This window comes from Mixophyes fleayi, chromosome 9, assembly GCF_038048845.1.
Source record: "Mixophyes fleayi isolate aMixFle1 chromosome 9, aMixFle1.hap1, whole genome shotgun sequence".
In the NCBI taxonomy this organism is placed as follows: domain Eukaryota; kingdom Metazoa; phylum Chordata; class Amphibia; order Anura; family Limnodynastidae; genus Mixophyes; species Mixophyes fleayi.
Window position 1 is genome coordinate 27784342 of NC_134410.1, and position 16206 is coordinate 27800547.

At 42.3% G+C, this 16206-nt stretch overlaps 1 protein-coding gene across 1 annotated transcript in view; it reads left to right on the plus strand.

Moving 5' to 3' along the window:
- The window catches only part of LOC142102323 (leucine-rich repeat and fibronectin type III domain-containing protein 1-like protein), a 346950-nt gene that overhangs the window by 294135 nt on the left and 36609 nt on the right, over positions 1-16206 (plus strand). The window contains exon 4 of the mRNA XM_075187128.1: positions 13861-15254. Coding sequence (XP_075043229.1) covers positions 13876-15254 — 1379 coding nt within the window. The 5' untranslated portion in view covers positions 13861-13875. The remainder of the gene's footprint in view (positions 1-13860; positions 15255-16206) is intronic.

Genomic DNA, 16206 nt, shown 5'->3' on the forward strand with positions numbered 1-16206 from the left:
CTATTTGCAAGGAAAATCAGTCTTGCCGAAGCATGCAAAATAGATTTTAGGGGTTTGAGTCTGTTTTTGGGAAGACCAGTAAGGAGGGAATTGCAATAGTCAATGCGGGAGATGATTAGTGCATGAATTAAGGTTTTAGCGGTGTCTTGTGTGAGATATGTGCGGATTCTGGAAATGTTCTTTAGATGTATGTAACATGATTTAGATATAGAGTCAATGTGGGGAACAAAGGATAGGCGTGAATCAAGGATTACACCTAGGCAGCGAGCTTGTGGGGTGGGATTTATGGTCATGTTATCAACAGAGATAGAAATGTCAGGTATGCTCTTGTTGGCGGGTGGGAATATTATTAACTCTGTTTTAGAAAGATTAAGTTTGAGTTGACGAGAGGACATCCAAGATGAAATGGCAGAAAGACAGTCAGTTACACGGGACAACACAGATGTCGAGATATCAGGAGAGGATAGATAGATTTGGGTATCATCCGCATAGAGATGATACTGAAAGCCAAAGGAACTTATTAGATTTCCAAGAGAAGTGGTATAGATAGAGAACAGCAGAGGACCTAGCACCGAGCCTTGTGGTACTCCAACTGATAGGGGAAGCGGAGCAGATGTGGCTCCAGAGAAATTAACAGTGAAAGAGCGATTAGAGAGGTAAGATGAGAACCAGGATAGAACTGTGTCTTGAAGACCTAGGGATTGCAGCGTTTGTATGAGAAGAGAGTGGTCAACTGTGTCAAATGCAGCCGAGAGATCAAGGAGAATTAGGAGAGAGTAATGGCGTTCAGTCTTAGCAGTGATCAGATCATTAACAACCTTGGTCAGCGCAGTCTCTGTGGAGTGTTGAGAACGAAAGCCTGACTGAAGAGGATCCAACAGGTTGTTTGCGGAAAGAAAGCGTGTGAGGCGAGTGTAGGCAAGTCTCTCTAGAAGCTTGGAGGGGCAAGGGAGCTGAGAGATGGGACGGTAATTTGAGAGAGAGTTTGGGTCGGAGTTTTGTTTTTTTAGAATAGGAGTAATCACTGCATGCTTGTATAGTGATGGAAAGATGCCAGTAGAGAGTGAGAGATTACAGATTTGAGTTAGAGGTGTTCAGGAGCCAATTAAAACTAGTTTATTATCTTAAAGGCAGAGCTTTACCATATTTGCATATGATACATTAAAGGGCTCATCGTGTATGTCCCCCCTCACCTTCACAACACCTTTACAACTTAACAACTTATATACAATAAAAACACAGTCATGTATTAGGTTGCGAAAAATGGAGGACATATTTTATTAATTACGTTACTTTTCTTTAACTAATCTATGGTGGCGGAGAAAGGGCACTGCGGGACAGCTCCCAAGCTGATATAACCAGATAACGTGGGAACTGGCGAAACCGCCGTACATCCACTAACAAGGGGATCTCATCCCAAAACTATCATGTGCTGAATTGGCGTCAGAGTGACTGTACCCCTTCTAAACTCATGCTGCCCTCCCTCACCGAGCCGGACAGGGGATCCTCCTCACCGAAGGACCAAGGAGTTACTGGTGCATCTAAGGGGACAGTGACCTGCGGCCAACAAACACTATCATCATCATCATCATTTATTTATATAGCGCCACTAATTCCGCAGCGCTGTACAGAGAACTCATTCACATCAGTCCCTGCCCCATTGGAGCTTACAGTCTAAATTCCCTACTATAGACACGCACTCACACACAGACAGACAGAGAGAGAGACTAGGGTCAATTTTTTTTTTTTATTGCAGCCAATTAACCTACCAGTATGTTTTTGGAGTGTGGGAGGAAACCGGAGCACCCGGAGGAAACCCACGCAAACACAGGGAGAACATACAAACTCCACACAGACACTAGCGCCCACTAATCAGCCTCTGAACGCAGTGCCTTCCTACCGCAAAATTGTTTCAAACATAAAATACTACCGTAACTAAGGAGTGGGTGGGTGGGATCTCGTGCTGAAGAGTGAAGAAAACCAGGAAATGCAGCCACCTATATCAAACCAGGACCCTCCCACAAGAGCTACCATTGGTCGGGCCAGCCCTGATGTTAACCCTTAAATGTAAGTGTTCGTCCTTTAAGTGCGTTCGACCTAAATTAGCCTCACTTGTCATTTCCAATGAAAACATGGAACAATGACCATTTCATATTGTCAAGGTCAGAAGGAAACTAATATCTAATGTAACCCCCTGTCACTGTGTGTAGTGTGGGGTGCAAAGGGTACACAGTGCACCTCCTTCTCAAGCCCTGGCTAGCTGATGGGCATGGGTGTAAATGATCAGGGGGTCCCTGCACATGCAGGTGTTTCTTTGTAGTTAGTGGGACACAGGTAATGTCACTTTGGTGCAGTGTAATAGAAGTCACAATAATTTGGGCGCCAGACCATCTCTATAACAAACTCAACTCTTTATTTACACTCTTCCTCCAGCACGATAATCATAATGGTTGCAGCAATAAAGAAATATATGTACAGCTCCTTACTCTCTCCAGCACAGTTCTTAATGAGCAATACGAATATGGTTGCAAATATATCTCATTACTCCTCCTGCACAGTTCTTAATGTTATCCAGATGTTATGTAACATAAATAATTGGTCTCTCTTACACTCCATACTCACTGCAGATACCCTTTCTGCAGGGGCACATGCATGGATGCTAATAGGCAGGCAGCCTCTCCTCCATGCAGCTCTGACACACTCTGTGTACCTCTCAACTGCAGCTCACCCCTCCTCTGCGGGGATGATGTCTCCTGTGCTCTGACACGTCACTCTGTGTACTCTCAGCCTCAGGATCTGACACTACAGCTACCAGGCCTCTTGTAGCAGCCCTCACTCCAGGGCCTCTTCCATCCAAAGTGTCCCCCTCTCTCTTGGGTTCTCTACAGTGGCATGGAGTTCTCCCCCTCATCCAGTGCACACATTCCTTGCCCTGGCTCAGTCACCATGCTCAGACTTCCAGGCAATGCTGGGGGAGCCTGGGAGCTTCCACCCCAGGTCCCCAGCTACAACTCTCCTCTTGTGTCTCCCTTCTCAGTTCCTATCCCCCCTTAATGACAGCCCCTCCTTCCTCTCACTTAGTCCCACAGGCTGGGCTGGGTTATCACCATGGTAACCAGTTTATGTAACTTTTCAGAAACTTCTATCTTACCCTCTAGGTGACCCCTCCTCTATTCACTGAGGTAAAGGTTTAACTAAAACACCACTAGGGGGGTGTTACACTAAGGTTAGGTACACACTACAGAAATTTTCTTTGTGTTATCTATAACGACTGATAAAAAAAAGTCTCGATCAGCAGCCGATTCATGTTTACACATTATAAATGTTTTACAACATTTACCCTTAGATCTGTGCTCTTCATCTGTCATAACCGTCAGCTGAAAAGATCGTGACTCTGTAAACGCTATGGAGATCCTGATCGTGAGTGCATACATACTGCAGTATTGGAAGGACATTGTTCCATTACTGAACGAGATTTTCAAGTCAGTTCTCGATCAATGATTTCATGTGTTTTGGGACGACAATCGGTCATCACTTCGGTGTACACACTAATGCGATATCGGAGCGGTCGTTTATCGTCCAAATTGACCCAGTAATCGGCTGAAAACTCTGTAGTGTGTACTTAGCCTTATGTAGAAGATAAAATGTAACACTTATTAAAACTGAGAAATCACATACTTCCGCACATTTAATTGTCAAGACCTTTATTTCAGACGTGAGAAAGCACAGTTAAAAAAATACCATATTAACCATTTCTATCCCTAAACAAGTTAACTTTTATTTAGTTTCCAGTATATACTTCTATTGCGTATTCATTAAAAAAAGGAAAGGTGTAGATGATACCCGTAGCAACCAATCAGATTCTAGCTAATATTTTCTAGATTGTGCTAGATAAGTGATAGAATCTATGGGCAACACCTCCACTTCTCTGTTATAGAAGGTTTGGTAAATCTACCCTTTGGTTGACTCCATGCCCCAATTAATTCAGGATGGTCCGAGGGCAAATAGAGAAGTAACTTTATGTAAGAATGCCATGATCAAAAATACTGTAAATGTTGAATTGAGCTGTCTGAAGACTTGTTTAACAGATATGCTATGACCATGTTTGCCTACTCTCTTGAAATGTAAGGGAAGGTCCTGAATTTAGGGAGTACTGCTGGAAGAGCAGGCACCCTCCTGGGTTCCGGTGAAGGCTTTATGGCATGATTCTCGTCATCTTGCCCCGCTGCCCACTGTGCGATGCCGTGGTTCTTTGTATTACATTGCAGGGGACCACGGTGACGCGATCACCCCTCTCCCTCCTACACTTATCACCTATTGGCAAGTAGTCTGCCTATGACAGTGTTTGCTAACCTGTGACACTCCAGGTGTTGTGAAACTACAAGTCCCGGCATGCTTTGGCAATATATAGCAGCTTATTGCTGGAAGGGTATGCTGGGACTTGTAGTTTCACAACACCTGGAGTGTCGCAGGTTAGCCAACATTGGCCTATGCAGTGCCTATCAACTGCTATAGAAGGACCTATAATACATTTGTTTGACTTCTCCGATTGTCCAAACAACTTTTTAGGTTTAATAAAATGTGTATGTTATGATGGGAAAACTCAATTTTTTTATATGACCCATACCCTAAGCAAGTCATTGTTATTTCTCTTCTAATATACTAAGGACATCAATTATCATTTATTTATTAACCTTTATTTATATATCACCCACGTATTACACAGCGCTTTACAGAGAATGTTTAAACTTCCGTGAACCAGGTGGGGTATCTCAACACGGCAAACCATGTGTGGGGTACTTCATACCCCATGCTATACTTCTTAAATATACTAATTTATTTCAACAGTAATTCTGACTGTATACAAATCAAACAAAATAATAAAAAGGGAATAAACACATTAATCTTTTAAAACAAATATAAAACTATTTTTTACAAACTAAACTTATAAGCCGTCTAGTAACACCTTTTTTGAAAAAATTCTTTGGAGATCTCCCTGGGGTATGTCACACCCCACCTACTTCACCGAAGGTTAATCATACACATCAGTTCCTGTCCCAATGGATGTTCCAATCTATATTCTCCACCATACAAACACTAGGGGGTAAATGTATCAAAGTGCGATTTTGCAACTCCAGCGATTTTCTCAGGAGAGTTGAAACTCGCCGATGTATGAAGCTGAGTTTTCATACAAAATCGCCAGAGTTCTGCTTCTGTCAAAATCGCTACTTGCAAAATCGCCAGAGATCAAACTCACCACTGTTTGCCAATGCAGCTATACAAGTCTCTAATGTATGTAAATACGCCAGATACAACACGCTGCTTGATAGCAGCGTGTTGTATCAACACATCACCGTTACACTGCCCTGGCAGTGTTAAAAAGTTAAAGAATAGAAAGAAGTTTGAAAAAAAAAAAAGCGTGAGGTCCCCCCACTATTCCAGCTTAACCCTAGTGCTGCCTGACTAGTGCTGGTCCCGTGAAAATCGGGGAAAAATTTTGCGTGGGGTTCCCCCGATTTTCACTTTACCAGCACTAGGCAAACCAGCCAGGGTTGGCGGCACTATAGCAGGGGGACGCGCGGCAGGGGTCCCCCTGCCATAATGACTAACCAACCCTAGACTGTTCAGCGCTGGGCTGGATTCCCTAGGGAGTGGGGTCCGTCGCAAAAAACGAGCGGGCCCCCCCCTAGAAAGAACCAGCCCAGTGCTGATAGCACGAGGGCTCTTCCTACTACCCCTGGGCTGTGGGTAGTAGGGTAATACGGCGCGGAAGAGTTAAAAAAAAAAAAACTGACACCAATTTTGTTTGTGGAACTACAAGTCCCAGCCAGCCAGGTTGCCCAAAAAACTGTGGCCATGCTGTTGCTTGTATAACTACAAGCACCAGCATACCCACGGCAGCCAAGGCATGTTGGCACTTGGAGAACCACAAGTGCCAACATGCCCTTACATCCCTGGCTTGCTGGGACCTGTAGTTCCACAAAGAAAAAAGTTAAATAAATAACAACACCCTCATAAACACCACATATATTTATTAAAAATAAAAACCCCACAATAAATGCACTAACCACCCTCTATTATTACCACATCTATTTAATAAAAATAAAAAAAACCAAATACTTACCAATGCTGTCTTCTTTCTTCTTACCAAGGTCCTGGCTTGCCCCAGTCCCTTAATATTTATACTTCCATCTTGACGGCTTGCCCCAGTCCCAGCCATTTTATACCTCCATAAACGATTCTTGAGAAACTGGAACACTTCGCCCACAAGGGGCCCATATTTGTAATTTCCTGAATCTTTGTGCTTGATTGCAGAAAAAAAAAAAAGTTCTTGAGCCGCCGCAAACACCTCCTACCTAGTAGGAGGTCCGTATCGCACTGAGCTTACGTTGTTTGCGTAAGAGCAAAGTACAGTATTATTGGATTTTCCCACGCTAGTTCTGTCAGCTAAGAACAGGAAACTTAGGTTACAGTCGGCACAGCTTCACCAAACCCGGAAGATTGGGAAAACATTGCCTGGTCTGGGGAATCTTGATATCTGCTGTGACATGCATATGGTAGGGTCAGAATTTGGCATGAACAACATGAATCCATGGATCTATTCTACCTTGTGCCCACAGTGTAGGCTGGTGGTGGTGTAATGGTGTGGGGAATGTTTTCTTGGCACACTAGACCCTTTATTCTAATTAGACATTGTTTAATTGCCACAGCCTACTTGAGTATTGTTGCTGACCATGTGCATTTGTTTATGGCCACAGTCTACCCATCGTCTAATGGCTACCTCCAGCAAAGTCATGTCACAAAACACACGATCATGACAATGAGTTCTGTGTACTCCAATGGCCTCAACCAGATCTCAATCTAATAGATCACCTTTGGGATGTGGTGGATCAGGAGGTTTGTACATGAATGGTAAATCTGCAGCAACTGTGTGATACTGTCATGTCAACATGGACCAGAATCTACAAGGAATGTTTCCAGCACCTTGTTGAATCTATGCCATGAAGAATTCAGGCTGCTTTGGGGGCAAAGGTAGGAACTACCCAGTACTAGAAAGGTGTACCCAGTATGGCCACTGAATGTATGTAATGTACTAAAACCATAGTACAGACAGAGACAAGTCATTGATCACCAGGGGCGGACCTAGACTTTATGTTTAGGGGGGGCGATTTTGCATAATCACGCCCCTACTTTACTCTGATTGGCTGGCCCACGTTAAACCCCGCCTTCCGCTCACAGTTGGCCACGCCCCTCCCATTTTGATAGGCGGCTGGGACCACTCTGACTGGCCCGCATTTAGCCCCGCCTTCTGCTCTCGATTAGCTCCGCCCCTCCCATTTTGATCGGCGACTGGGATCTAGCTTTCTGCTGCTAGGGGGGGGGGGGGGCGAATGCACAGATCGCCCCCCCCTGGATCCGCCACTGTTGATCACCCCCTACTGCTCCAGGACATTTATCCCCAGCACAGAGAGGAGCACACCTACATAAGCTTCCTTCTCCACTTGTTTTATGTAGAGGTTTTGTTTATCTTATATATTTAAATATGTTTTTGGTGTTTCGTAAAACCAAGCTCACAGTTCCCCATTAATAAATGTTATGGCATTTGTGTATTCTTTTAGCAGAATTCAATTTTGTAAGAAATGTCATTGTTAACATCAGTTTATCTCCATTTTCAAGACATTGCTCTTGCAGAAAATGCCACCTTCAGGGTAGTTTACAGATGGCATACATGTGCTTGTCAGTATTACAAAGCAATACAGCTTAACTCTAAAACCATTTTTAAAGCTTTGACATATGATTTATGGAATGGCCTTGTAAATAAATGTATATACACAATAAACACAAAGACTTTCTGTACATTCTATGACAGTACCTGCTGAAAACAGCCTTTGTGCTTGTTGTTTTTTAAGATAAGACCTTCTCACATGTGTGCTACAAACTGGTAAAGAATGCAGGTATGCACATTGTATGAAAGCAAATCACAGTGCAGCCCTTCAGTATGTGTAATTCACATGTGTCCAGCTTCCCATGGCCAATCTGGTAATAATATTTTTTCTTCTCCTTTAAATAGCAAGTTAAGTAACTTTTAAGCATTCATTTTTCTTAGCTACCCTCCTACAAATCATTATCTCCTTCAAAAGCTAATTGTTGGTATGCAGCAATGGCTGCCAGACACAGACACAGTCAGTCTGCTACACAGACACAGGCTCACAGCTCTCAGCATGTCATGTGATGGCAGAGAGGGAAGTAGGATGTCACTGTGCAGACAGAGCTCAAATGGGCGTCCCAAAGCCTCTCTGCTCACTACATCATGAGCCATGTGACTGTGGTTGTCATGGTAGTTCAGAATTATAAATCATTAGTAGCAGCCTGAAGGAAAAAAACAAGAGAACATGGTAAATACCAACATTCTTCTTAGAGCTTGTGGCCTTGATTTATATTTAAAAAAAAAAAACATACTTCTTTCATAGGATTGCTGCTTTAATACAAGTAATGGTTATGTAAAGCAGCAGGGCTTACAGTAATCAATGAATCTTTATGCTTCTATCTGTTTCTTTGTAATTAAATACTTTTGCACTGACAGTGGTTAAAATACGGCATGTTATTAAGCGAACTCACAGGAGCTCATTTATTTATCACAAATTTTAGAAATGGTTCTAGAATCTAGAACCTTTCGAACCACTTTGAAGCAATGCTGAGCATCTCTAATCAGAAGGACACGGCTGCGGCTGGAATCCCATATGCCAACTCCACAACACAGAAGGTATAGAGAGAGAGATAAAACCATTCCCTTATGGCCAAGTTACATTTATGCAACCAGGCCTTTCATTGGTGCCAGTATTTCATTCTACCCCTTCATCACGGCTGCTCCATCTCCTACATATATATGCAAAAACACATCGATCGTCTGCACTCACCAAATATCTCTATATATTAACCTGCGATCACCCATTAAAACGGAGCAAACAGCAGTGTTCTCTGTAAAATGGCCATGGCACAATTTATGAAGGGTTTATTTCTCCTGCCATAACCCAATTCACGTTTCTTAATGCAGTCCCCATAGATTAATATGGGGACTGCAAAGTTCTGCAAATCATTAAGCTTTGAACAGCTCTGCTTTCTGCAGCAAGGTAATGTCATCTCAGGAAGGCATTCCCTATAATTTTCAATGGGATCCATTTAAAGCATCTCTAGAAGTGAAGGTGCTATGCACATGCCCATAGCAGTTCCTCCATTCACTGGCAGCGCTAGACTGCCGGGAAGTAGCAAAAATAGTTCGTGGAGGAGGGAGGGACTTTGCCGGGGCTCCCAGTGCAGCTCCGGCATGGTAATTTCAGTGGTGCTACATTATGCATGGCTGTGATTTGCAGCGATGCATAGTGATTGTCACAGCACAGTCTTAATAGATAGACCCCATAGTGCTATTATACTTGCATTAAGCTGCATTAGCAGAGGCATCACAAGGGATGTTATTCCACATATTGCACTACATATGAAGCTGACCAACTCACACCAAAATCTTCCCCTTATGGCCAGCTCTTCACTGAATATATACATGAATGCAATCTGAATTTCCACAAAACCCATATTTAATTTAAAAGAAAAGATTGTACAGTATTGTGCTCTACCATATGCATTTAATGAATTAAAAATAATATAATGGGATTATGTATACATACACATAAAATATGACTTGGGTGTGGGGTTCTCTGAAGGCGCAGTTGCATTCTTTGTCTATAGGGGTAGATCAGAAATAGAATAGCCACCTTTCCGATTAGTAGAAGACATCTACTTGGCGGTAAGATCGAGATGAGGATCGGTGATATGACGGTAGCTACAGTGGTTCAGAGTAGACCGAGCCTCCGGCACTGAACAATTCTTACATCTTAAGGACAGACACTTAGAGCAAATGTCTGCCTGAATCCCCATCAAGATGCATTCAACAAAATCCATCAACTGAAAACCATTAAGGTTTCACACAGTAATGACAAGTGGACTGGTTGCACATTCTCCATGCTTCATCCTGCGAACCTCTCCTCTTCCTTCATCACAGACTGTAAAGAATCTTTTTTTCTTTTTCTTTTTGAACCTCTCTCCATAACAAAACTGTGCAAAATGGTCCTTAATTTGAGCTGCTTTGCTTCCTGGGGTGTGGGTAATAACACAGTTAGAGGCCCAGAGTTAATCGTATAGACAGCAGTGTGATGGATGTGTAATGACAGAGCTCTGCGTGCAACCCGAAGATGTGTGCTTGTTAAAACCATTTTGTCAGTGTACTGTATGTGTTTGCTAAAATCCTGTTAGTGTATTGTGTGCATTGTGTGTCCATGTTAAAGTGCCTGGGAACCATGTATAAAGCAAAATAAAAAAATAAATAAAATAATAAAACCTTATCTACTAAACCACAAAACAACAATGCACAAAAGCTGTCACAGGACTACTTGATTTTTATAGCCACAACACAAATTTGTGTGGCTCTTTTGCAGTGATTTTGGGGGACAGTAGCGCCTTTCCTTATGTTTCACTGTCTAGTTATAATGTTGCTTCGGCTTTCACTTAAATTGCTAACTAGGGGCCTGAAACATTAAAGATCTGGGGGTAAATGTATGAACATGCGGGTTCTTCAACACCCGCGTGTTCAGCGTGTTCGGCGATTAAATTTCAAGCGGCGCTGCATTGTAAAGGGAAACTTCCCTTTACAATGCAGCGCCGCTTGAAATTTAATCGCCGAACATGCTGAACACACGGGTGTTGAAGAACCCGCATGTTCATACATTTACCCCCTGAACTTGAGAAACTTCTTATTTCAGTCTCCTGGACAAAACCATGTTAGAATGCAAGAGGTGCAAATTAGTATTCTGTTTTGCACATAAGTTAAATACTGACTGTTTTTTTCATGTAGCACACAAATATCAACTTTAAATTTCAGTGTACAAATAAGCTATCAAGTAGTTGCGTGCTACATGAAAAAACAGGCAGTATTTAACTTATGTGCAAAACAGAATACTGATTTGCACCCCTTGCATTGTAACATTGATTTGTCCAGGAGACTGAAATAAGAAGCTTCTTAAGTTAAGATCCTTAATGAATCAGGCCCTAGATCTCTGCATTCAAAACAAGCCACAAGGTAGGGAGATAGCACAAAGGCAAGACATTGCAGAGCCCACAGGAAAGCTAATCATTTAATAAGCTATGTCACTGCGGCTTATCATAGGTCTGCGGTGTCCCACCCGCCTCCGCTGAGTCACACAGACCTGGTGATTTTCAACCATGATATCCCTTTAATTTCCCATTGAAAATAGTTGGGATCAAATAAAATTGGCATTACAAGTAGCAGAATGCAATACAAGGAACACCTTTGGCATACACAGATAATGCCCACATTTCCACTCATCATGACCAAAGTAATCCCCAATTTAAAGAAATTTCTTGCTTGTTGGACCTTGCATGAATTTGTGAAACACACTAGAATTTTGGATGCAAAACTAAATGTTTTGCACAAAACTTTGAGCTGCTCATACTCAATCTCCCAAGTGCTTTTCTGCAGACCTGATTGTAGTATTAAAGGGATTCAATCTCAAATGTGCTTGAATTCCACTGTATATGTATACAGTGGAATTCAAGCACATAAGCAGATAACTTGGGAGGGCATCCTGCCAGACTGCCAGAGCTGGGGTCTGCCCTGCTACTGGCGAAAACAGCGTGGACTGGGATCAATTGCATCAGGAAGACCATGTGTGTGGGGACCCACGTCAAGGTGGCCCCTGCAATGGGATTTTCCCAACACTCCAGGCTGTGGGAGCTGGAGGAATGAAGAAGATTACTATCCCAGCACTCAAGTGTAATGGACCAGGGTATCTAAGTCCATTACACCAAAATAATAACAGATAATGATTTAATTGAATAAATCCTTGTTTACCTCTTTATCAAATATAAAATACAATCTTCAATCTTGAGCCATAGTAGTCCAGTAGAAATAAAATCTTCTTTCTTCATTCTTCATCCTCCATAGTTCAATGGGGAGGATTTAATGGTAACAAAAAACAGCTTGTGTTTGGGTGGCGGCAAAAGGAAAGGCCCGAGGTCTTTCTGCTTTTATCATTTAGGATAACAAAGCTGTTATACGTGTCATAACTTCCACTAAAGGATGAATATAGAAAGTGACGTCCCACCAGGCAATTCAATTCATTAGTTGAACAGATGGCACTTTCCTTCCTCCGGAGTCTTCTTATAAGAGGACTTCGGAGTAGGGCTGCAGAAAACATGTGTAGAATACGTCTACCTAAATGAAATAGTTTTATGTATATTGAAGCATATACATATATCACCATGATGTGCGGCAGCACACACTACCAGTTAATATGGTAGAGGAATCTCTGCTCATTTTTGATTTGACCTCTATTACATGTGAGCATAAATGAGCGGGGATTTCCACGACTTCTCTTTGCGCCGCTCCACGCAGAACTGAATACCAGTGGGCACAAACGTGTTTTTTTTTTATTTTCCTGCAATGATAAAAATTCCTTGCTTTTTCACACATGAAGCGGTGTCACAAATAAAAAAAATTTAATTTAATCCCCCTCCCCCAAGTTTGCCGTATCTCTGCCCCTTTTAGACTCTTCGGTTTTGGGATTAGATTATTATGAAAAGGAACACCCAGATATGCTTGTCATCCAGAAGAATTCTGCTGCAACTCTGATAGTGGTATATTTTTCGATGCTGTTTATAGTGGCAGAGGCGGGTGACAAATAAAAATAGAAACTAGCAAGCCAAAAACAGCGTCCCAGAAATAAAAATGCTGAATGCCATTAGAATTTCACAGGAAAAACAAACACTGTGCTTATCTGCTGACAATACACAAGTCTGAGTGATTTTCAAACAAGAGCGGGATGTGTTATAGTATTTGTTATAGGCTTTAAATTCCTTTATGCCCAGATTCTCCCGGCAATGTTCTAGTGCCAGATTGTGTACTTTGATATTGTGCCACTTACCATCTACCAGCTCTTACCAAGTAGCCCCCAGGCATGGTGAGCCTCGATAGGCAAACACTTGAAGAAGCCACTGGAGTTGTCATGCAAACTAATGGAGGAACATTGCCATCCAGTGGTCACTTTACAAGTACAATATTGCACAAGCTCTCGTCTTCTAAACCTTTATAAAGCATCAATAGGATTCTACAATCAGGGAGAACATTTTAGCATAGAATAAATACAATTCATAAATGTACAACAACGCAGAAGGTGAGATGGCCCTGTTCCTAAGAACATACAATCTAATGGGGACGTTGGGAATCAAACATACCGAAAACGGTCAGGTGCTCTGCAGTGCTGTATGGTGCAATCCAACACAGAAAATGTAAGCTTATTAAAAATTTGGGTGTATGCAGATATGCTACTGTAGTCCTCATAAGCAGCAACCAACATATCAAAATCATTGGTACAACAGAGGTATTTTGGATGCAGCAATGGTTTTTCTCCTATTTTGTGCTTACCCGATATACGTGAAGAAACCACAATAGGTATCCACCAACAGGATCAATATACATTAATCATCTGTAGTGCCGTATGATGTTAGCTAGCCAGTTAGCCACACAGGATTGTATATAGGACCTTAGGTGTCAGGACTGAGCATTTGGTCACAAATCATTGGACAGCTGCCTAATGTGTCCAAAGGGTATAATGCATACTGGTGTGTCCTACATAAACATTGCGTCTACTCTGGTAGACCGAAGTGTGTCTACTAGTGTTTCCCATCTACTGAAAAGTACTGTAGGTTTGGTATGTGTAACAAATGAATAAAATGAGCTCTGTATTAGAGGATTACTCAGTGTTAAAACAGACTTTTGTGCTTCATTTGCAGGTTCTACACCTGACCATGGAAAGGCTGGCCATTTGTCTGTTGATTATAAGCACATCTGCAAAGGCCATGATGTGCCCCAAGAGATGTTCCTGTCAGAACGTCAATCCGTCCTTCACCATCCTCTGTACCAAGACAGGCCTTCTATTCGTGCCCCCTACTATTGACAGAAGGACAGCTGAGCTCAGACTCATGGACAATTTCATAACCACACTTCGAAGGAAAGATTTCGCTAACATGACAGACCTCATTCACTTAACACTGTCCAGAAACACCATCAGTCAAGTCATGCCCTACGCGTTCTTCGACTTAAAAGGGCTCCACGCCCTGCATTTGGACAGCAACCGCTTAACTTTTGTCAATGAAGAACATTTTAAGGGTTTAATCAACCTCCGGCATTTGATCTTGAGCAACAACCAGCTACACTACATAGCTCCAGGATCGTTCGATGACTTCATTGACACATTGGAAGATTTAGATTTATCCTACAACAATCTGATTGAAATACCCTGGGAGACTATCGGGAGACTATCAAGTGTTAATACCGTGGGCCTAGATCACAATCTCATTGAATATGTTCCTGAAGGAATCTTCTCCAACCTTCATAAGTTGGCTAGATTGGATATGACCTCCAACAAACTAAAAAAGATTCCACCAGACCCGTTATTTTCTAGGATCCCTGTCTATGCCAAAACTAAAGGTTCTCCCTTGACTTCACTGGTGCTTAGCTTTGGTGGGAATCCTCTACACTGCAACTGTGAATTGGTGTGGCTTAGGAGACTCACCAGAGAAGATGATTTAGAAACATGTGCCTCACCTGGAGAGCTGATGGGCAAATATTTCTGGTCTATAAAGGAAGAGGAATTTGTCTGTGAACCACCTATGATAACTCACCGAACTTCCAAACAAGAGGTCATGGAAGGTAAAGGAGTCTCCTTAAAGTGCAAAGCGGTGGGTGACCCTGATCCATACGTACGATGGATATCTCCCGATGGGAAACTAGTTTCCAATACAACTAGAACTGTATCATATGAGAATGGGACTTTTGATATTTTCACCACTCGGTTTACAGAACGTGGTAATTATACCTGCATTGCATCCAATGCAGCAGGTGAAATTACAGCAAATGTGGAACTTGTAGTACACCAATTCCCTAATCTTGCTAACAGCACCAGCTATGACAAGGAAACAGAGTCAGGACTTTCTGATATATTGACGCCTGCCAAGTCTAGCATACCATCCAATGAAACTAAATCTCTGCATGATAGGAAGGTTGTGGTTGTAGAGTTGACCTCATCCTCGGCTCTCATCCAATGGCCTCCCCAGAGTCACATCCCAGGAATAAGAATGTACCAGATTCAGTACAACAGCTCATTAGATGACATCCTTATTTACAGGTAAAACTAAGAGCCTTACCCAGGTAACTGAGTACTATTCTGTTACACCACAGTCAGATTTGTTAATAACAATGACATATTCTGAGGATTAAAGGGTCAGACCTGTGTAGGACAAAGTGATCTGACAACAATGACATGTTCTAAGGGTTAAATGGTCAGTCCTGTGTAGGACATAGTGATCTGACAACAGTGACATGTTCTGAGGGTTAAAGGGTCAGTCCTGTGTAGGACATAGTGATCTGACAACAGTGACATGTTCTAAGGGTTAAATGGTCAGTCCTGTGTAGGACATAGTGATCTGACAACAGTGACATGTTCTGAGGGTTAAAGGGTCAGTCCTGTGTAGGACAAAGTGATCTGACAACAGTGACATGTTCTCAGAGTTAAAGGGTCAGACCTGTGTAGGACAAAGTGATCTGTCCACAGTGACATGTTCTGAGGGTTAAAGGGTCAGTCCTGTGTAGGACAAAGTGATCTGTCCACAATGACATGTTCTGAGGGTTAAAGGGTCAGTGACATTGTTAATGGATTAAAGGATCAGTGAATGAATGCTTATAGACCTGAGCCCTGAATGAAGAGCAAGTACATTCTGCCCAGGGGGATGAGCAGACTAGGATGGACTGTAGGGGATGCTCACTGCTGCAGTATAGGTGCAAAATGCAAGATTTAGTTTTGTGGGAGGAGATATTTAAATGAGTCGTTATGGGAGGAGACTGTGCATATTTGAAGAGTAATGTTGCATCATTTGTAAACCAAGGAAAATGACTTGAAGAAACTGCCTGGCAGGGGGCACAATGCAACAATTTTCGTAAAATGTTTAATTGGGAAATTGGGCAACTCGGCTTTTAGTTACTATTTTTGTTTCAGCTGCGTAATCAACTCCCACGAGACTAAACGGGATTTTATATGATTAATCATATGCAGCAAATCAGAAAAAAAAGCTTCCTGTATT